Source organism: Mesoplodon densirostris, chromosome 3 (assembly GCF_025265405.1).
Source record: "Mesoplodon densirostris isolate mMesDen1 chromosome 3, mMesDen1 primary haplotype, whole genome shotgun sequence".
In the NCBI taxonomy this organism is placed as follows: domain Eukaryota; kingdom Metazoa; phylum Chordata; class Mammalia; order Artiodactyla; family Ziphiidae; genus Mesoplodon; species Mesoplodon densirostris.
Genome location: NC_082663.1, coordinates 96,739,429 through 96,763,336, shown reverse-complemented (window position 1 = coordinate 96,763,336; position 23,908 = coordinate 96,739,429). Strand labels below are relative to the sequence as shown.

At 40.6% G+C, this 23,908-nt stretch overlaps 1 protein-coding gene across 1 annotated transcript in view; it reads left to right on the top strand.

Annotated features, from left to right (window-relative positions):
* Window positions 1-6,073: 6,073 nt before the first annotated feature.
* TMED7 (transmembrane p24 trafficking protein 7) overlaps window positions 6,074-23,908 on the top strand; it is a 139,713-nt gene continuing 121,878 nt past the window's right edge. The window contains exon 1 of the mRNA XM_060093268.1: window positions 6,074-6,170. Coding sequence (XP_059949251.1) covers window positions 6,108-6,170 — 63 coding nt within the window. The 5' untranslated portion in view covers window positions 6,074-6,107. The remainder of the gene's footprint in view (window positions 6,171-23,908) is intronic.

Sequence of the window (23,908 nt, the reverse complement as noted above, 5' to 3'; positions counted from 1 at the left end):
ATACAGGAATAGATCATTAATACAGTTGGGCTTCAAAGTCAGATTTGTCTGAGTTGAGAACCAGGTTTCTTCATCTTTTTTTCTCTTGCTACCTCTGATTTTAAAAAAAGGGGGCTTCCCTGGTGGCGCAGTGGTTGACAGTCTGCCTGCCAAAGCAGGGGCACAGGTTCGTGCCCCGGTCCGGGAAGATCCCACATGCCGCGGAGAGGCTAGGCCCGTGAGCCATGGCCGCTGAGCCTGCGCGTCTGGAGCCTGTGCTCCGCAACGGGAGAGGCCACAACAGTGAGAGGCCCGCGTACCGCAAAAAAAAAAAAAAAAAAAGGCTTGTCTTATTGAGTGTGACCTAAATAGTGTCCCAGGAGTTATGGAATCCAGCAGAGTATTTGAGTTATAGGACATAATACAAGATTCCAAAAGTACTCAATATGCCCAGATAAAAAGCAACTCCAAATAAAATCTGTTTTCCTAATTTCTCATTTTTTAAGTTTCAAGGGGCCATTTTAAATATGAAAACTTTTACTGAAGTAGATGGAATTTTGAAATGCTTACTAAACATTTCACTTATTAAATTTGTTATACATATTTTAAATTACATATTATATAAAATAATGTTCTAATTTAGAAATGTTATTTTCCCCCACTCTAACATCAGTAAACTATTTTACTCATATTTTTCATATGCATATTTTACATCCTTGCTATAGATATCCATGGATCAACAGCACTGGCATCTGGGAACTTGTTAGAAACGCAGAATCTCTAGCTCTCCCCTAGACCTATTGAATCAAAATGTGCATTTTAACAAGATGCCCAGGTGATTGGTGTGCACATTAAACTTTGAGATGTACTGGTCTACACAAGAGTTGTAATCACTAGTGTCCTCTGTTTTCTAGAATACATAATCTTCACTTTCATGTAAGCTGCTTGCAGTATAGCATGCTATGAACTTCTTTATGATGCTACCGCAGATGCTGCTCATTGCTCTCCCAATAGCCATTATTCTTTACCTTAACTATGGAACTCCAATTTTGTTTGGGTGTAACACTCTGCCCAGTTAGAAAAACTCAATTTCCCATACTTCTTTGCAGCTAGGCTCGACCATACAACAGAGTTCAACTTCTGACTAACGAGAGGTAAGCAAAAATTGCTGGATGGGGCTTCAGGAAAAATTCTTCATAAAAGGGGTACTCGGGGCTTCCCTGGTGGCACAGCGGTTGAGAGTCCGCCTTCCGAACCCGGAACGGGTTCATACCCCGGTCCCGGAAGATCCCACATGCCGCGGAGCGGCTGGGCCCGTGAGCCATGGCCGCTGAGCCTGCGCGTCTGGAGCCTGTGCTCCGCAACGGGAGAGGCCGCAACAGTGAGAGGGCCGCGTACCACAAAAAAAAAAAAAGGGGGTACTCGGCTTGCATGCGTTTTTGGACTTGCCTCCTGATCCTAATCCTTTCTTTTATTTCTGCCTGAAATGTGGACATGAAGCTAGAAGGTGGAGCTGTCATGTTATAATCACAAGGATTAAAATCACACAATGAGGACGGTAGAGGGAAACTGAAAAGGAGCTTGTGTTCCTAATGGGACTGTGGTATGGCTATATCAGACTTGGACTGCTCAAATCCAAACTTCTTGCCATGTGAGAAGAATTCAACTTTTTGTGATTAAGCCATTGTAGTTAGGCTTCTATTACATGCAGCTGAACACAACCGTGAAGCAAGCTGCAGGCACGCATTCATGTAACAGCAGGATGGTACTGCTGTGTTGTTTTTCATTTCTTCTGTAGGTATGTATTTCCCTGGTTGCCCAAATTTAACCACTTACTATACTGCTTTTAAAAGTAGTTTTAAAAAGGCTTATTTACAAGAACACTTAATCACAACCATGGGGTCATATATGCAGGAATAATGACTAAATGTATGTTCATTTATATTCCTCCTTTGTTTTTAATCTATGTCCATCGGGTGACCTCTATCAGCAGCCATAATTAATATTGATAGAGTGCTTACCCATTTAGTACTTTGTTTTCCAAAATTACATAATTGAGATAGGGCCTTATAATAAGAAGACTTTGTAAAATTGCAAATGTAAGGCAATTTCCTCTTTTCTGATCATCCTTAACTTCTATTTAGGCATTTATAGGCATCAGAATAAATCTGTGCATCCAGCATTCTGAATCTAGATAGAGCCAATAGTAAGGGGGCTGACTGGAGAGGGTTCTCTCCTATGCAGGGTGATTTCTTTGGGATTAGGAATTAAAGGTAGAATAAGGAACGGAAACACATGTTTAGAGTTTGGAATAAAAATCCTGATGCAGAAGTAGTTTTCTAGAGAAGCAGCTGAATTCATTTTAGGGGCTCAGGCCCTAGATAGTGCACTTTGGGGAACGATGGAGAGGAGGTTGTATCCACATTGTAGCATAAAGGGAACTGGATAGAAAACTACTAGGAGAATGGGAGTTTCCTCCCAGAAACTTTGGGCTTTGGGTTTCCAGAGTAATATGGGATGGGGTTGTAGTTATTTATTTGGTTATTAATGGACAGGTTGACCCCAGGACACTGTAGCACTTGGGAAGGACTGGAGTTGCATCTGTAAAATCACCTGGCAGATGTGTCTGGCACATGTTTGAGATCCACTGTAGGTTTGTCAAATGTATGTTCATTTGGTCTATATCCAAGGTAATCATCAGCATAATACAAAAGCTTATCCAGAATATTAATCAAAACAACAGTTTTATCAAGCCAAAATGTTCCATACAAAACTCCAGAATTGGAATTAAAGATTCAGAATGGGCTTCCCTGGTGGCGCAGTGGTTGGGAGTCTGCCTGCCCATGCAGGGGACACGGGTTCGAGCCCTGGTCTGGGAAGGTCCCATATGTGGCAGAGTAACTGAGCACGTGTGCCACAACTGCTGAGCCTGCGCTCTGGGGCCCGCGAGCCACAACTGCTGAGCCCACATGCCACAGCTGCTGGGGCCCACGCGCCTGGAGCCCATGCTCCGCAACGGGAGAGGCCACCGCAATGAGAAGCCCGTGCGCTGCAGCGAAGAGTAGACCCCACTGGCTGCAGCTGGAGAAAGCCCACGCGCAGCCTCGAAGACCCAATGCAGCCAAAAATAAATAAATAAATTTATTTAAAAAACACAAAAGACGAATACATAGGTAGTCTGATATGGAGAAAAAAAAAGATTCAGAATGAACAAACACTTGAGGAGCATCTGCTTTGTGTCAAGCATCGTGAAGGTACTTTTACATGCACTTTCACCCGTGTGCAACTGCCCTCTCCACAGAGGTTTACTTTGCTCATCTGACCAAAATAGAAACCCCTGCTGCTCCTGCTGAGCCCTCGTGTGCTGATCACGCCCAGGATGCTCCACCCCTGAGGAGGAGGAGCCTGAACAGCCAGGAGCCGACCAGCTGGCTCTGAGCACCTGTTCCATTGTCTCGCTCTCGCCCCCGCAAGGCTTCTGGGTAAGAATGAATTTTTTTCTAATCCGAATAATGCATGTCATTCCTATTCTAGAGCTATACTTATGCCTAAAACAAACAATGCCCTTCCTTAAGTCAATATCTTTCCACTGAGACATCTATCGCCTATTAACTTCACCTGACTATATCTCAGTCAACGGAACTAGCGGAAGTCATGTAACAGAGAAACGGTGATAAAGAGGGATCCCAAATTGTAGTTTGATCCCAAATTATAGTTAGGTGTTGTAGTTAAATTTTTTTTTTTTGATGTACCAGACCAATGTGTCTCAAATTTGAGAGCTATATTAACCTTTTCAAGGACAAAACCTTCTCATAAAGTCCCAAGAATATGTTCACTTACTTCAGTGGGAGAAACCCTCCCTTAAAGAAACAGAAGTCTTGGGCTTTCCTGGTGGCGCAGTGGTTAAGAATCCTCCTGCCAATGCAGGGGACACGGGTTCGATCCCTGGTCCAGGAAGATTCGACATGCCACGGAGCAACTAGGCCCGTGTGCCACATACTGAGCCTATGCTCTAGAGCCTGTGAGCCACAACGACTGAGCCCAAGTGCTGCAACTACTGAAGCCTGCGTGCCTAGATCCTGTGCTCCACAGCAAGAGAAGCCACCACAATGAGAAGCCTGCGCACCACAAGGAAGAGTAGCCCCCGCTCACCACAACTAGAGAAAAGCCCATGTGCAGCAACGAAGACCCAACACAGCCAAAAATAAATAAATAATTTTTTTTAAAATTAAAAGAAACGAAACAAAAGTCTTATTCTTCAAAAAGAGTTTTCCAGATATGAATTATCACTGCAAATGAATGATCTCTTTATAACAAGATGATTTTTATGCTATCTTTAAGATGAAAACTCAACTTTTAAAACTGCTCACGAAACTCCCGCCTCTAAGAAACAGCAAATCCCTCTCACCTGCTGCATAGTTGGAGAAAACCTATACCAGCCAAGAGTCTATTTCTATACAAAACCATTCCCAATCACGTATGGGGTCTTTGGAGGCCCTAACAGTATAAGGCACTGTGCTATTTCCTTCTGTGTGGTTTAAGGGGAACTATATCGCGGCATGATGCTTTCAAATTGTTTCTGTAGAATATTGTTAATCTCGTTCCATTGGTCTGGGTTTGCTGGCTGTGTGAATGGTTGATGTCTTAGGCACAGGTGAAATCTTCAACTTTGTTTTGCACAAGCTTTTAAGCCCAACTTGCATGCTCAAGTTTCAGACACCCCCCTGAGATGGGTTCTCTGACCTGGAGATACCCATTCCAACCAGTTAGTGGTGTTGCAAGAGCTCCAGGGCCTTGGAGGAGCTTTGTCCTCTGAGGCTGCTGGCTGCCCAGAAATCTAAGTCATGCTTTTATGATGACATCTGGTTGCTGGCCATATGGCATTTCAAGGGGTCTGTGATCATTTTCTGCAAGAATTCAGCAGAATCATGTTACAGTGTCCAGGGTCTAAAAGAGGCATTTGGCACTGGCACAAGAAACACATTACTGGTGACTCTGTTGGCACCATATAGAAAGGGGGCAAACCCTGGGAAAGCTTGGATTAACCCAGTAAGGGACAAAGCAAGGAAAGGATTGGCTGGGATGCCCACCAAAGATTTTGTAGTTCAAAGGACTCATAGTAGGGCTTCCCTGGTGGCGCAGTGGTTGAGAGTCCACCTGCCGTTGCAGGGGACACAGGTTCGTGCCTTGGTCCGGGAAGATCTGATGCTGCAGAGCGGCTGGGCCCGTGAGCCGTGGCTGCTGAGCCTGCGCGTCCGGAGCCTGTGCTCCACAACAGGAGAGGCCACAACAGTGAGAGGTCCACGTACCACAAAAAAAAAAAAAAAAAAAAAAAGGACTCATAGTAGATTTATTCTAAAATTTTGGACAGAAATTTCAGGGTGATATTTATTAATGGTTCCATTTTGTTACTATACAAACAATTGCTTCAAAAATACTGATCATTAAAAACCTCATAGAAGATATATTGTTATTTTTATTACTGGAAGGAACAGTGTCAAATCTGTGATGTTGTCTTTCAGCAGTAGGGTGACAAGTGACTTTTTTCTTGATTCTGTATATTTTCTGTAATTTCCAAATGAGCTACAATAATGCAGGAGTAGGGATTTAGACTCAAATGTTTGGCTCCACTATCTAATACCTATGTGGCCTTGGGCAAGTTATTAACTCACTACTTCCATTTCCTTCTGTAAAATGGGGATAATAATACTAATAACATCTGCTTTCATGAAGCTCTTGTGAGGGTTGAATGAGACAATACAAATAAAGAGTTAAGACAGTGCCTGGCACATAGGAACTGCACCCAAATTTTAGCCCTTGTTACTATTATTGCTGTACTTCATTGATTCTAAGACTCACTGTTTTTCTCTCTCCAATTTGTAATTTCTTTCTAATTGGGATGTATCTTACATTAGATGGTGTGAAATGGCTTAAAGGACAGTTCTTTGTTCTGTCTTGATGATACATGAAACAGACATGCATCTTAAGCAATAATTTGTGTTAGCTGAGTAGTTATTTCTGACTCTATATTTCCTGTGAGGGATATGACAGGGTAGCATTTAGCCCTGATGCTTTTGGCCACTCTCCACCCCCTCCCTTCCTGCCTCCCCAGCTGAAGAGTACGGTGGATGCTGGGCTGCAGGGACTCACCCCTTCCTTGCCTGGTCCTCTTGGAACTGCAGTATGGAGGGGTGAGTTGAATCCAGGGGAGTGCTGGGCTTTGGGGGCACTTGCAACACACCTGGAGAAGTAGATAAGGAGTAGAATAAATGTGGGTGGCAAAATGGCAGTCTAAAATGGAAGGTTTAGGTGTGGCCACGTCGCACAGATTTTTGACCATGGTGGTTTAGTGCAGTCTGCACAGCTGTACTTTTAACTGCTGTAGCCTGCACCAGAGTCTCTTTCCCTTGGGCCACTCAGTATTTTGAACTTGCTGGTTACGGCTGCTTATGAGGCTTTATTCACAGGCCAGTGGCTGTCTTTTATAGAGGAGGACCCAGTAAATGTAGGGGATCCATGGCTGGCCTCAGCAGATAGCCATGAGGGGCTGACGAGCAAGCCTACCCTGGCCTTGCTGTCCTCCACAGAGGTACTGTCCCCAAGTGGTGGCTTTGATGTGTAGGCTGCAACTCATTTCTTGGATTACACAGGCACACGTGCTTCAGCCTTCTGGGCTTCCTGCAATACCAGTGGGCTTCAGAGGGATTAATAGCGGAGGAGCTGAGGCAATCATCCACTTACAGGGAAAAGAGATTTTTTTGGATATACTTTTAAAGCAGCGTTCTTTTGCTGCTTTAAAATGCAATGCAGCTGCTGTGTGTGTGTGTGTGTGTGTGTGTGTGTGTGTGTGTTGCAGAGCGTTTCAAGTATGAGTGCCAGACCTTGGTGGGGAGCATTAGCTGAGCTGTCTCAACTCCATTCTGCCTCCAGACCAAAGAAGTGAGCTGTCAAGGAGCTAATTTGGGGGTCACAGGACTTGTGCACAGATTCAGAAATCACTCTCCACCATGTGATCTTAATAAGGCTCAGATTCGAAAGCAGGGTTTTTAGGACTAGTGAACCCACAGCAAGAGGTAGTAGAAACAGCCTCTATAGCCAAAGAGGGGAAAGGCCTGCTCACACAAGAACGTAAATGCTATGTAACGAACTGGGGCCTACATTCAAATCAGTATTGGCGTGCTAGTGAGGTACAACCTGTACTCTGATTGAAAACTATGTAACCATGTCCCATCTAGACTAACACACACCTTTTGTGGTTATCCAATTCTGATTCTGTGGAGATATTTTACAGCTCTGTAAGTTGAAAATAACTGATGGCAATGCAAAATAATTGTCTACAGACACAGAAATGATTCCTTCTATGGAGGGACAACACTTACCGCCATCCTGTGCGAAAGCCAATTTTGTATCTATTTGCACATTCATTTCAATATTCCTTACTCCATAAGAATTTGTGCTTCTTTGATTTCTCCTTTGAACCAGTTGCCTGGCTCTTCCATTTAATCAGTGAGTTAAATAAAATCTTTACCGTAAGTTCATTTTATATCTGTATGTGAGTTATGATTTTGCTTCTTTTGAAAATATCTTTTAACACTAGAAACATGGGGTTCAAAGGCTAAATGGAAACTTAGGAAATGTTAAATACACTGGGTGAGAAGGAAAGGCCCCTCAAATAAGACTGGGGATGCCACTAGGTCAAATTTCTAGACTTTGCTCAAAGCAGCAATATCTTAAATGCCCTTCTCTGAGAAAAGACAGTATGCATAGGTGGATTTCTCTTCCAATCTAGAAAATTCATAGTTCTAAAAATAATCTCTTACCAAGAGATGTTTCCCAATTGATTTAAACTTCCCAGGTCATGGTCTCTGGACAACTGACATAAACCCTGACACACTGGCACAGCTCAAAACAAGGTGGTGCCCCTTCTCGCAATGCCACTGAATCTCTGCTGTGGTCTTGCCAACTCCTTTTGGTTTGGACTAAGTACTGAGTTCTCGGAATATAATTTTGTTCTGGGCTAACTGCCCAAGGTACTGGGGATTGGGTCATTTTCTAAATTTGGTAGCTGTGGGCCACTGCTATGATAATCTTGTATGTCCTACTAACATTTAACCCTGGACTTTTTTCCAGGGTGGTTAGTAAAGATTTGGCATTAAGTAATCCACTTTTTATGAACAACATTAATTATGGTATGAGGCAGCTTAAGCTATAGCTGCTGCAAGAATCACAACTTTACCCAAGATGGAGAATCCCTCTATCAAAACTGAGCAAGATAAGATATTGAGAAGGGTGCATTTTGAACAAATGTCTTTGTATTTTAACTCTGAAAAGCAAGGGAAATTGTTTCTGGACTTTTCATTTCTTTTGACCATAGTGACTTTAGATTCACTTTGTAACCAGGGCTTAGTTTACGGACCCCCATTGCTCTTTGAGAATGAAAAGGAGTTTCTGTTCATATTTCTATGTTGACAATTTTTTGTTGAACTATCTTAATGTTGTCATTTACTGTCATGGTGAACCTGTAACAAACTATGTTGGACAGTGAGGCTGCTCAGGATTTGTGATGGGATACAAAAGAGGTAGCCAACTTTCATAATTGGGTAGAAAGTGGCTTTGACCCTAATCCACCTAGTGTATTGCTCTGATACATTTTTGAGACTCTAGGGGCAAAATCAAAACTCCCACCAGTCGTTCCAGGATGCTATTCAAAGGGGAAGGCATTGGTATTGGGAAGCGCTCATGGTGAGAGCACACGGGATGTTACTGGCAGACTGCTGATATTTTCCCGCAAGGGGGAGGCTGTGCCCCAGGATTGATGGTTAATAGAACACAAAACTAGAGTATATGTTTGCAAAATACTTCCATGTGAAGCATGTTCATTAGGTAACACTTTCTCCACCATGAGAAAGCCATGAGTTTGGAAGGAGACAATGGGCAAGGATAGCATAGACTCTTCATTTTCCATCCCTTCCAAGAGTGAGCTGCCCAGAGAGAACATGTATGTGCCTTCCTCCTCCACGTGCAGAGGACAGCCCTGCCAGTGCTGTTGGGAGAGGGGCTAATTCCATTTCCTATACCAGGAAGCTTTTCTATCCACAGATACAAGCCCCCTTCTCCAGCATCGGTTTTTATCAGTAACAGAGGTGGTAATTGGATCACATATCTGGTTGGGTTTTCTTTGGGTTTGTTTTTTTGTTCCCTAACAACATGTCATTAATCTCAGTGCTTATGAGTGAGCACAGATTGGCCTCATTGTAAATCTACTTTATCAGTGGTGATATGGTTTATTAACTACTTCCTGTGAATGAATGTTGAGCTCGTCTCGGGTCTGGCCGGTAGAGATCACACATTGTTGAGCCCTTGCATGTTCCTGTGCACTCATGTGATATAGTCTGTGTCTAAACAGTTTTACCAACTTTTGTGGCTTTAGACATTTTTTTAAACATCTTTTCGACTTGGAAGCCCCTCCTTCCCTTCCAATAAAAAGGAGGGGGGAAAACCTTATTTTACTTATTTACTTTAAAATTTATAGTACAGAAAAGGCATTATAGGCTGTTGTCAACTTCTTTTTTTTTATTTTTATTTTTATTTTTTTATTTTTTTATTTTTTCCTTTTTGCGTTATGTGGGCCTCTCACTGTTGTGGCCTCTCCCGTTGTGGAGCACAGGCTCCGGATACGCAGGCCCAGCGGCCATGGCTCACGGGCCCAGCCGCTCCGCGGCATATGGGATCCTCCCAGACCGGGGCATGAACCCGTATCCCCTGCATCGGCAGGCGGACTCTCAACCACTGCGCCACCAGGGAGGCCCTTTTTTTTTTTTTTAATTAATTTATTTATTTTTGGCTGTGTCGGGTCTTCACTGCAGCACGGGCTTTCTCTAGTTGTGGCGAACGAGGGTTACTCTTTGTTGTGGTGTGCGGTTTTCTCATTGCGGTGGCTTCTCTTGTTGCGGAGCACGGGCTCTAGGTGCATGGGCTTCAGTAGTTGTGGCACGTGGGCTTAGTAGCTGTGGCTCGTGGGCTCTAGAGTGCAGGCGCAGTAGTTGTGGCGCACGGGTTTAGTTGCTCCACAGCATGTGGGACATTTCCGGACCAGGGCTTGAACTTGTGTCCCCTGCATTGGCAGGAGGATTCTTTTCTTTTTTTTTTTTTTTTAATCCAGGCTTGCTAAAGTGATAAATCAGTGGGATGGGTGAGTGCTCGCTCTAGAGAAGGGTTCCTTTTATTTATTTATTTTTTGGCCACATCATATGGCATATGGGATCTTAGCTCCCTGACCAGGGATCGAACCCATGCTCCCTGTAGTGGAAGCTTGGAGTCTTAACCACTGGACCACCAGGGAAGTCCCGGCAGGAGGATTCTTAACCACTGCGCCACCAGGGATTGTTGTCCATTTCTACTTCTTCCTTTGTGCATTGCCTCTTCTCTTTTGCCTTTTTGTTTTATGTGGTATTTGGTAAATCTATTTTATAGTAAAGATCTATACCCTTTGTTGTAAACACTGAAAATATTGACATCTGTTTCTTTTAAATTTTATTTCAAAACTCAAGGAGAAGAAGGGTGTCATTTTTGGACTATCTTTGAATCCCAGTATTGTGCACTACTGTGTTAAATGGCACGTGTATTTTGTTTAAAATTATCTCTTAATCATTCAAAATAAATTAATCATATTCCAAATCAGTCTCTTATATTTAAAATTAACCCCAGAACTAGTGTGTGTTCATACACATACACACACACACACTATACATTCATTTTCAATATTTGAATGAGAACCAATTTACCTGAGGAGATATTTTAATAATTTATTCAAGAAAGAACAGCTTTGTAGAAAAATAAACCTTATCTAAGGTTCCAGGATGAGGATTTAAGCAAAATTCATCCACATTATAACAGTTTTGTTAGCATCTCAGTCTCCAAAGACATTATTCACCAAATAACTTCCCTTTTAGTGAGATACAAAAAACTGAACATGCACATACAATCACACAAGTGCATGTACTAGAAAATTCACTTACAGATTCAGAACACTGTAACCAGCTTTTCAGACCCCGTTATCTCTATTTTTATTTCTTTCAGTTATTTGCTCCACTTTTATCTTTCTGCATTTCCCCACATTACTTAAGAGAGTAACATTACATACATACATACACATATACATATATGTACATACATATACATATCAATATATACACATACATATATACATATATGTGTATACATACACATTCATATATAATATATTTATATTTTCTTTTTACTTCACAGTTGATGCTGTGATATTAGTTTTATATCAGGTAGTTGTAGATATATTCCTTTTATCATCAGAAAAAAAGTTTATGTGCAAAATCTTCAAGTGTTGCCCATGTGAAAAACAATAGCGGGAATTCCCTGGCTGTCCAGTGGTTGGGACTCCATGCTTTCACTGTCGGCAGTGCAGGTTTAATCCCTGGTTGGGGAACTAAGCTACCACAAGGTGTGGCCAAAAAATAAAAATAAAAACAAGAAAAACGCTAGCATAGAGGAAGTAGGATCCATTTGACAATGCGCAGTAAAACTCTCAGCTATCCAGATCCCCAAAGGGGTCGAGATCCATGTGTCTCAGGCCCTATCCGTCTGGAGTACATAGGAGTAGCTCATGATTTCACTGGCTGTGCCTTCTACCCACTACTGTGGGGTTTCTGGCCTTTTCCAAACCCCTGGAGGGTCTCATGTGTTGCCCACACACTCTGCTTTCAGCTACCAGGGAATGGCTGTTAGTACTCCACTGCCTGGGGCACACTTCACAGGCCTGCAGGTAGGCGGCAGTGAAGAAACACGGAGGAAGAGAGGACGTGGGCCAGAGGGCAGTAAGAGCCACAGTTTCTCAGAATGCCCCCTCTCTCGTTCAGTCACCACTCTCCTGCACCTTCTTTTGTAGGTGCTCCTTTTCCTTTCTTTTTTTTTGTTTTTTGGGTTTTTTTGGCTGCACTGGGTCTTCATTGGTGCGTGTGGGCTTTCTCTAGTTGCAGCGAACAGGTGCTACTCTTAGTTGCAGGGTGCGGGCTCTAGGTGCGCAGGCTTCTGTAGTTGTGGTGCGTGGGCTCAGTAGTTGTGGCTCGTGGGCTCTAGAGTGCAGGCTCAGTAGTTGTGCTGCACGGGCTTAGTTGCTCCATGGGATCTTCCCGGACCAGGGCTCGAACCCATGTCCCCTGCACTGGCAGGCGGACTCTTAACCATTGCACCACCAGGGAAGTCCCTCGCTTTTCTTTAGGTGAGTTTCTTCTCCAGGAACCCTGGAGTCCTCTCCATGGGCCTTTCTTGTCATGCTCACCTAGCTCTGAGCCCTAGGTCAGGCCCAGCTGGGGTTTAAGCGAAGGCTCCTATTACATTTTCTAGTTGGTTGAGTTGCAAAGAGTTAAACATGTATTCACTGGAAAACAAAATTTCAAAAATGTTTTAGATGGAATGCAGTTCAGTCTTCACTAATGTCTTAAACAATGTAATTTGAACGTGAGTCAAACTTTCCTTATTGACTCAGGGTCAACATTGTGAACATGACTGCTGGCACCGTTCTGTAATATAGCTATTTCCTGTCTGTTGAGGGGTGTAACTGTCTGTCTCCATTCCTAAACTGCTATGCTGTTGAGTATCCTATGTGTTTTATTCATGGTTATAGTGCCTCCCTTGCTGCCTTTCTATCAGCTGTCATGTCTTGTAGTGAACATCCTTGTGAATTAGAAACTGGAAAAGAAATCTTAATAAACTAGGTGTAAAATAAGAATAAATGGGCTCTGCTGAGAACTATTGGAGTTTTCCCATAAAGGCCATGCATGACCTCGAGCGAACGTGGGGAATCTTCATTTTGGGGTCTTCATTTTGGCTGCTCTGCTGCCTTTGTGATTTAGCACTTGGGTCACAGCTGAATCTCTGATCTGTGACTATACATCCTGATTTTTCCATGAAAATCCTGGCATCCTGGAGTAATATGTTAATAGTGTCCTGTTTCATTCTCAAAAGTGTTCCAGATAGGATCATAGATTCAGTGGTCACCCTACAGATGAGTGATGTCATCAGCATGAATAAATACTGTACTAATTTCTTCTCCGAGTGATCTGTATATCAGGATTGTACTCTGAGTCACAAAAAAATTTAAAAAGAAAACATGAAAATATATGGTAGAGCTCCATTCTAGAGATTTCTAGATTTGTCCGCCCAACAGAAAACTGAGATGGAAGAAGGAAAACTCATATTAAGTGCCTCCTGTTTACTTTGTTCTTTATTAGATACATTCACATTTACCAAACTTGTTTAATCCTTAGGGTAGATGTAATTCCTTTTTACGTAAAAGGAGAATTAGCTCACAAACCTTGGGGATGACAGAAAGAAAGAAAAGATAAGCCTTGTACCATTGATGGACTTGTGTCAGATTCTTTCCTTCTGTTTCCAATCACAACATATGTCAGTGTCATACAGGCAGCTGGAGTACCTCTTCCTGGTAACTTTATAGCATTGTCCTCACTTTTAGTTAAGGGGCAGAGGTCGGGTAGAAAAAGAAAGGCTTAATTTAATTCTGAAATATTTGGAAAGCCTTGGTTTGGAAGAAGTGCTGAATATTATATCATAGCTTTAGGTAATTGTAAACCCTACCCAACTGATTACTGCTTTAGTTTCTAAGGTCTGTGGTTTGAATAACATTTTAAAGCTTGTAATGAGTCAAAGGAATGGAAAATCGTGGGGGAAAATATGACTTTAACCATTCTGGGTATATTTGAAAATGCAAGCCTTCAGGTTTAGAGTGCAAAATAATAGGATTCTGAGGAATATGGGATGGTACCCAGTCCATCCATAATCATTTTTAAAAATGTATTAATATATTAGGGCTTAAATAAGCCATTTCATTTTTTATATAGTTTTTTCCCTGTTTTTTTTAAAATTTCTGTTTTCTTTTTCCTGCCTTTCTGTAAGTTACCTGGACATTTTTTGAAATTCCATTTTGATATATCTAGCATTTTTTAATGTAGCTTTCTGTATAGGTTTTTTTGTGGTTGTTCTGGTTATCACATTATACACACATAAATTATCAGTCTATTTTTTATGTTATTCTTTTTTGAAGTATAGTTGGTGTACAATATTATATATGTTTCAGGTATGCAACATAGTGATTCACAATTTCTAAAGGTTATACTTCACTTAAAGTTATTATAAAATATTGGCTATATTCCCTGTGGTGTACAATATATCCTTGTAGCTTATTTACTTCACAGATAGTAGTTTGTACCTCTTAATCCCCTAGTCCTATCTGGCCACTCTCCCCTTCCCTCTCCCCACTGGTAGCTACTAGTTTGTTCTCCATATCTGTGAGTCTGCTTCTTTTTTGTTATATTCACTAGTTTGTTTTATTTTTTAGCTTCCACATATAAGTGATATCATTATCATAGTCTATTGGTGTCAACATTTTACCAGTTCAAGTGGAGTGTAAAAAACTTATTTCCTTTTAAGTCCCTTTACTATCTCCTATTCATAATATAATAGTTGAAATATTTCCTCTATAAACATTGAAAACCATTTGCTTCAATGGTCAAACATAATTTAGGAACTCAAGAGGAGAGTCTATTGTATTTTACCCATATTTTTACTCTTTCTGTTGTTCTTCCTTCCCTTCTGATGTTCCAAGATTCCTTCTTCTATTATTTCTTTTCTGTTTCAAGAACTTCCTGTAGCCATTTTAAAGGGTGGTTTTGCTGGTGACAGAGTCTCTTAGTTTTCTTTCATCTGAGAATAATCTTGATTTCCCCTTCATTTCTGAAGGATATTTTTGCTGAATATAGGATTTTGGGTTGACAGTCCTTTTAGCACTTGACAAATGTGAACCACGTCCTTCCAGCTTCCATGGTTTCTGATAAGAAATCTAATATCAAATAGTTTTTCTCTTATTGGTGAGGTGTTGTTTCTCTATGGTTTTTTCAAGGTTTTTACTTATCTTTAGTTTTTAGAAGTTTGGTTATGATATCTTGGTGGGGATTTCTTTAGGTTTATCCTATTTGAAATTCCTTTAGCTTCTTGACTGTGTACATTTATGTCTCTTGCCAAATTTCAGAAAAATTTCAGCCATTATTTCTTTGAATTTTTTTTCCCCATCTTTTTTCTCCTCTCTTTCTAGGACTTCAGTGACACAAATGTTAGAACTTTTGTTATGGTCCCATAGATGCCTGAGGCTCTGTTTTCTAGTTTATTCTCTCTCTGTACACATTAGGTAATTTCATTGTTCTATCTTCGAGTTCACTGTTTCCTTCCTCTTTCCTCTTCATCGTGCTGTTGAACCCATCAGTTGAGGTTTTTATTTTGGTTATTGTATTCTTCACCTCTAAAATTTCCTTTCAGTTTTTCTTTATGTCTTCTTCCTCTTTTTGTTTGTTTGTTTTTTGATAAGACTTTGTTCCCCATTTGTTTCAAGTATGTTTGTAAATCTTGTTGAAGTAATTTTATGACAGCTGTTTTAAAATCCTTGTCAGATAATTCTAACAACATCTGTGTCATCTCAGTATTGGTATTTTTTTAACTGACATTTCTTATTCAAGTTGAGATTTTCCTGGGTTTTGTTATACAGTGATTTTTTAAAATTGCATCTGGACATTTTGGGTATTATGTTGTAAGACTCTGGATCTTATTTAAATCTTCTATTTTGGCAGGCCTCCTCCAACATCACACTGGCAGGGGAAGATGCTGCTAGGTTCCCAGTTCAATCTCTTTTGATACCCCTAGGAGGAGGAAAAGGCACTTCATTATAGCTGGGTGAGTGTGGAAATCTAAGCTCCCCACTGGACCTTTGCTGACAGGGTGGGGTTAGTTTTCCCCATAGTGTTGGGCTGGAGTTGGGTGGTTTTTGTCAAAAATTTTCTGTCTTGCTGGGCTGACCTAGCTAGAGAGAACAGGCTTTAGGTAGAGAGAACAGGACTTTGGCTAAAGAGAATAGGCTTTTCTTGTTCCATTTTTGTCTGTGTCTGTTGGTGTTTCTGGGCTCCAGGCTACTTCCGCACCCAGTCCAGAATATATAAGGCAAAAGAAAACCCAGAGAACTCACTACCATGTTGTTTCTAAGGTTCCAAGGTCCCTGGCTGGTCTGTCTTCTCTCAACCTTTCAGAGTGTTCTTATGTTTGTTTTATATACAATATACGTACAGGGATTTGGCTATACCTGGAGGAAGGAATAGGGAGAAATGCACCCAGTCTAGCTTCCAGTCATAATCTTTTAACCCTTTTGATGCACCCTCAGTTTCCAAATAGTTTGAAATAACTGAGCTCCAGAAAGTTCTATAACCAAGGTAGATATGTGGATTCCTGTATCAGCTGGCTCCATCAACTAGTCACATATGTTTGAGTTGTCATTTGTAACTGGGGATATTAATTTAGGAGCAAATTTACATTGACTGACTTACCTTTTTCACATTGCATTCTGCAAGCTACTTTGGGCCACATTTCTTTCTTTTCTGAAATCATATGTAATTCTTTAGGCTAAGTCCCTAGTCTCTATCTCCTGAGTGAATATAAAAGTTTTTCCTAATTGGAGAATTAATTTCAGAAAAGTTTGCTTTGGATTTAGAAGTGAAACTGCTTCCTCTAATCTCAAAGTGCATTTCAAATATAGGCTCCATTTGTAGAGTTTACCTGTGCCGTGTGTTTGCTGAGTAAATTTCAGGGTGTTACAAGTTGCTTTTCAAGTGATGGTAAGTTTTGCTCTCAGTGATATGAGTCCTGAATTTGGGCAGCTCCAGGTTGAGGACCTAGAATATGTGCCTGGATGGAGCCTCCAGAGTGGTGGCTTTGGCAAAGGGGATTAGGGAAGACCCCAGGTGATGAGGGGGCTAGGGCAGTGGTCCCCAACCTTTTTGGCAGCAGGGACTGGTTTCATGGAAGACAGTTTTTCCACGGACTGGTGGGCGGGGCGGGGGGGAGGGATGGTTCAGGCCGTAATGCGAACAATGGGGAGCGGCAGTTGAAGCTTCACTCACTTGCCGGCTGCTCACCTCCTGCTCTGCCGCTGGGTTCCTAACAGGCCGTGGACTGGTACTGGTCCACGGCCCGGGGGTTGGGGACCCCTGGGCTAGGAGATGACAAGCAAAGGAAGAGAAATGCATGCTACAAGGGGTGAGAGAGCACAGTGGTGTGGTTGAAGCTCCAAAGGCTAGAGACAGGAGACCACCAAATGTGGCATATCCCTGAAAGTTAGTAAATATGACTGACTATCAGTCATTCCAATGAACTGTCACAGGAATTGCAAACTCAGACGTCTACAGGGACCAGGGTGGTGACGTGGTTATGAAAAATATTTCCTTTCTTCTTAGCTCTATAATAAAATCAATAACTCTAGGATGATTATAATTAGCAAAACCTTCCAATGGCTTCCCATCTCACCCAGTAAATGACAGTAGTCTACGGGAACCCACACCATCTCTATCCTATAATCTCTCTGACCTCTTATCTTATGTACTTATTCAATACTTTGCTCCAAACCACATTAGCTTTTTTATTTAAAGAGAAAGGTTTATTCAGGGAGAAATACATCCCATAGACAGAGTGTGGGCCATCTCGGAAGGTGAGAGTGGCACCAGGGTATGGAGTTTTCAGTTTTTATAGGAGTGGGTAATTTCATAGGCTAATGAGTGGGAGGAGTATTCCAGCTATTTTGGGGAAGAGGTGGGGATTTCCAGGTGTTGGGCCATTGCCCACTTTTTTGACCTTTTGTGGTTTGCCTTGGAACTGTAATGGCGCCTATGGGTGTGTCATTTAGCTTTCTGATGTGTTACAATGAGCGTATACTGAGGCTCAAGGTCTAGTGGAAGTTGACTCATCCGCTGTCTTGGACCTATTTGTTTCTAATCAGTTTATGTCTTGTCCTCTGGCTATGTCATTCTTTTAAGTGTTGTGCCCTGCCCCCTTCCTGTCTCATTGCCCCCTCAGAGATTTTACTCCCATAATATTATGGGAAGCTGAGGGGCGAAGGTCTGTCTTCTGTAGCTGCTTCAGGGCTGAGTAGGGGCATCGACCCTGCCTGTCAGGGAGTAAAATCTCTGGATGCCTGATCTAGGGGGCCCAGGGGCAGGACAGCTCTTGTTTTGAATCATTATGGGCTGGAATCCTTGCATAGTCATCATCTTGATGTGGAACTGGTTGTAACTGCTTCCATAGCCTTTCTATGAATCTCCTTGATGATGAAGCATAACAGCATCAGAGTACAAGAATAACTATAAATGACAAAAGACTTAAAAGGCATGATTAAACATCTGATTATAGTGTAATCAGTAAAGAAACTTGGTTACAATAACCAGAATTACAAATGACTGCATTTAACTTAACATATTATATAATTCTAGTTAAATATTTCTCTTTGAGATACTTTAGGGGCCCTCTAAAGTATCCCAAAGTTAGCTGGAGATCAAACGAATTTTAATTAAAATTTGATATTTGGGAAGTTTGTCAAAAAGTTTCAAAACATTTGATCAAATAAGATCATAGGTCACAGACTTCCCTGTTAGTGCAGTGGTTAAGAATCCGCCTGCCAATGCAGGGGACATGGGTTCGATCCCTGGTCCAGGAAGACCCCACATGCAACTAAGCCCATGTGCCACAACTATTGAGCCTGTGCTCTAGAGCCCACACACTGCAACTACTGAAGCCTGCATGCCTAGAGCCCATGCTCCACAACAAGAGAAGCCACCACAATGAGAATCCCGCACACCGCAACGAAGAGTAGCCCCCGCTCGCCGCAACTACAGAAAGCCCATGCACAGCAAAGAAGACCCAGTGCAGCTAAAAATAAGTAAAATAAATAAATAGATAAATAAGTTACCTACTTAAAAAAAAAAGATCATAGGTCACTATGAGACAATACTTATTGTTTTTAACCAAGGTTACAAGAGATCTCAAAAGTAAATATGGTCACTTAAAGGTAAAGAAACTCATACAATCTGTTATCAAAAGCAGCATTCCAAGAAAACTTTGTTCTCTCTTTTAAAAAAAATATTTATTTATTTATTTATTTGGCTGCGTCAGGTCTTAGCTGTGGCACGCGGAATCTTTATTGCGGCATTGCAGGGTCTTTCATTGCAGCGTGTGGGCTCTTCCTTGCAGCGCATTGGTTTCTGTCTAGTTGTGGCGCATGGGCTCAGTAGTTGCGACGTGCGGGCTCTCCTTCCATGCAGGTCCTAAGCAGAGACCCCGTCCCTGCCTAAGATCCACCCCCTGCCTAAACTCCACTCCCCCATAGCCAAGGCCTTTTTTTTTTTTCCTTCATTTTTTACGTTGGGGTTCTGTTTTACCTTGTTGTTGTTGTTGACTCATTTATATTTTTATTTTTTCTAATAAATCTTTTATGTTTCTAATTTTATTTTATTCTTTATACTTTGTTATTGTTCTGCTCCTTTAGGCTTGTTCCCCCCCCCTTGTTTTTTCTTTTTTCTGTTGTGGTTTTGTTTTACCTTGTTGCAATTGTTTCAATTATATTTTTATTTTTCCTAATATATTTTTTAATCTCTCTAATTTTATTTTATTTTTTATTCTTTGTTATTGTACTGCTTCTTTTCTTCCTTTCTTTTTCTTTTTTTTGCCACATCACGAGGCTTGTGAGATTGTGGTTCCCAGGCCAGAGGTCGGGCCTGAGCTCCTGTGGTGGGAGCGCTGAGTCCAAACCACTGGACTAACAAAGGACCGCAGACCCCAGGGAATATTAATTGAAGTGAGGCCTCCCAGAGGTCCTCATCTCGGCACGAAGACCCGGCTCTATCCAACTGCCTGCAAACTCCAGTGCTGGACGCCTCAGGCCAAAAAAGCAGTAAGACGGGAATACAGCCCCACCCATCCAAAAAAAACAAAAACAAAAAGGAAAAGACAAAAAAAATATGTTGCAGATGAAGGAGCAAGGTGAAAACCTACAAGACCAAATAAATGAAGACGAAATAGGCAAGCTACCTGAAAAAGAATTCAGAGTAATGATAGTAAAGATGATCCAAAATCTCAGAAACAGAATGGAGAAAACACACGAAACAAGGATCTTGAAGAACTAAAAAGCAAACAAACAATGATGAGCAACACAATAACTGAAATTAAAAATACTCTAGAAGGAATTAACTGCAGAATAACTGAGGCAGAATGGATAAGTGAGCTGTAAGATAAAACGGTGGAAATAAGTGCTGGGGAGTGGAATAAAGAAAAAAGAATGAAGAGAATTGAGGACAGTCTCAGAGACCTCTGGAACAACATTAAGCACACCAATATTTGAATTACAGGGGTCCCAGAAGAAGAGAAAAAGAAAGGGTCTGAAAAATATTTGAAGAGATTATAGTCAAAAACTTCCCTAACATGGGAAAGGAAATAGTCAATCAAGTCCAGGAAGTGCAGAGTCCCATAGAGGATAAACTCAAAGAGAGACATGCTGAGACACATATTAATTAAACTATCAAAAATTATATACAAAGAATAAATATTAAAAGCAGCAAGGGAAAAGTAACAAGTAACATACAAGGGAATCCCCATAAGGTTAACAGCTGATCTTTCAGCAGAAACTCTGCAAGCCAAAAGGGAGTGGCAGGACATATTTAAAGTGATGAAAGGGAAAAACCTACATCCAAGATTACTCTACCTGGCAAGGATCTCATTCAGATTTGCTGGAGAAATCAAAAGCTTTACAGACAAGCCAAAGCTATGAGAATGCAGCACTACCAAACCAGCTTTACAACAAATGCTAAAGGAGCCTCTCTAGGTGGGAAACACAAGAGAAGAAAAAGACCCACAAAAACAAACCCAAATCAATTAAGAAAATGGTAGTAGGAACATACCTATCAATAATCACCTTGAATGTAAGTGGATTAAGTGCTCTAACCAAAAGAGACAGACTGGCTTAATGGATACAAAAACAAAACCCATATATATGCTGTCTACAAGAAACCCACTTCAGATATAGGGACATACAACTGAAAGTGAGGGGATAGAGAAAGATATTCCATGCAAATGGAAATCACAAGAAATCTGGAGCAATACTCATATCAGATAAAATAGACTTTAAAATAAAGACGGTTACAAGAAATAAGGAAGGACACTACATAATGATCAAGAGATACATCCAAGAAGAAAACATAACAATTATAAATATTTATGCACCCTACATAGGAACACCTCAAAACATAAGGCAAATGCTAACAGCCATAAAAGGAGAAATCGACAGTAACACAATAATAGTGGAGGACTTTAACAACCCACTTACACTAATAGATCATCTAGACAGAAAATAAATAAGGAAACACAAGCTTTAAATGACACAATACACCAGATAGATGTAATTGATATTTTTTAGGACATTCCACTCAAAAGCAGAATAATACAGTTTATTCTCAAGTGCACATGGAACATTCTCCAGAATAGATCACATCTTGGGTCACAAATCAAGTCTTGGAAAATTTAAGGAAATTGAAATCATATCAAGCTTCTTTTCTGACCACAATACTATGAGATTAGAAATCAATTACAGGAAAAAAACTGTAAAAAACACAAATACATGGAGGCTAAACAGTGCCCTGCTAAATAACCAAGAAATCACTGAAGAAATTTTAAAAGAAATAAAAAAATACCTAGAAACAAATGACAATGAAAACACGGAGATCCAAAACCTATGGAATGCAGTAAAAGCAGTTCTAAGAGGGAAGTTCATAGCAATACAAGCTCACCTCGAGAAACAAGAAAAATCTCAATCTAACCTCACACCTAAAGCAAGTAGAAAAAGCAGAACAAAGAAAATCCAAAGTTAGTAGAAGGAAAGAAATCATAAAGATCAGAGCAGAAATAAATGAAATAGAAATGAAGAAAACAATAGCAAAGATCAATAAAACTAAAAGTTGGTTCTTTGAGTAGATAAACAAAATTGATAAACCTTTAGCCAGACTCATCAAGAAAAAAAGGGAGAGGACTCAAATCAATAAAATTAGAAATGAAAAAGGAGAGATTACAACTGACACTGCAGAAATAAAAAAGATCATAAGAGACTATTACAAGCAATTATGTGCCAATAAAATGGACAACCTGGAAGAAGATGAACAACTTCTTGGAAAGGTACAACCTTCCAAGATTGAACCAGGAAGAATTAGAAAATATAAACAGACCAATCACAGGTAATGAAACTGAAACTGTAATTAAAAATCTTCCAACAAACTAAAGTCCAAGACCAGATGGCTTCACAAGTGAATTCTATCAAACATTTACAGAAGAGTTAACACCTATTCTTCTCAAACTGTTCCAAAAATTTGCAGAGGGAGGAACACTCCCAAACTCGTTCTATGGGGCCACCATCACCCTGATACCAAAACCAGACAAAGATATCACAAAAAAAGAAAATTACAGACCAATATCACTGATGAAAATAGATGTAAAAATCCTCAACAAAATACTAGCAAACAGAATCCAAGAACACATTAAAAAGATCATACACCATGATCAAGAGGGATTTATCCCAGGGACGCAAGTATTCTTCAATATTTGCAAAAGAGGGACTTCCCTGGTGGCGAGTGGTTAAGAATCTGCTTACCAATGCAGGGGACATGGGTTCAAGCCCTAGTCTGGGAAGATCCCACATGCCACGGAGCAACTAAGCCTGCATGCCACAACTACTAAAGCCCTCGTGCCTAGAGACCAGGCTCCACAACAAGAGAAGCCACCACAATGAGAAGCCTGCGCAACTCAACAAAGAGTAGCTCCTGCTCACTGCAACTAGAGAAAGCTCGCGTACAGCAATGAAGACCCAACACCATCAAAAAAAAGTAAATAAATGAATAAATAACCTTATAAAAACAATATATGCAAAATAATCAATGTGATACACCATATTAACAAATTAAAGAATAAAAACCATATTATCTCAATAGATGCAGAAAAAGCTTTTGAAAAAATTCAACATCCATTTATGATAAAAATGCTGCAGAAAGTGGGCATAAAGGGAATCTACCTCAACATAATAAAAGTCATATACGACAAACCCACAGCAAATATCATTCTCAATGGTGAAAAACTGAAAGCATTTCCTCTAACATCAGGAACAAAACAAGGATGTCTACTCTTGCCACTATTATTCAACATAGTTTTGGAAGTCCTAGCCACAGCAATCAGAGAAGAAAAAGAAATAAAAGGAATACAATTGGAAAAGAAGAAGTAAAACTGTCACTGTTTGCTGATGACATGATACTATACATAGAAAATCCTAAAGATGCCACCAGAAGTCTACTAGAACTAGTCAATGAATTTGGTAAAGTTGCAGGATACAGAATTAATGCACAGAAATCTCTTGCATTCCTATACACAAACAATGAAAGATCAGAAAGAGAAATTAAGGAAACAATCCCATTTACCATCACAACAAAAAGAATAAAATACCTAGGAATAAACCTAGCTAAGGAGGCAAAAGACCTGTACTCAGAAAACTATAAGACACTAATGAAAGAAATCAAAGATGACACAAACAGATGGAGAGATATACCATGCTCCTGGATTGGAAGAATCAATATTGTGAAAATGACTATACTACCCAAAGCAATCTTTGCAATCCCTATCAAATTACCAATGGCATTTTTCACAGAACTAGAATAAGAAATTTTACAATTTGTATGGAAACAAAAATGACCCTGAATATCCAAAGCAATCTTAAGAAAGAAAAACGGAACTGGAGGAATCAGGCTCCCCGACTTCAGACTATACTGCAAAGCTACAGTCATCAAGACAGTATGGTACTGGCACAAAAACAGAAATATAGATCAATGGAACAGGATAGAAAGCCCAGAGATAAACCCACACACATGGTCACTTTATCTTTGACAAAGGAGGCAAGAATATACAATGGAGAAAAGACAGCCTCTTAAATCAGCGGTGCTGGGAAAAATGGACAGATACATATAAAAGAATGAAATTAGAA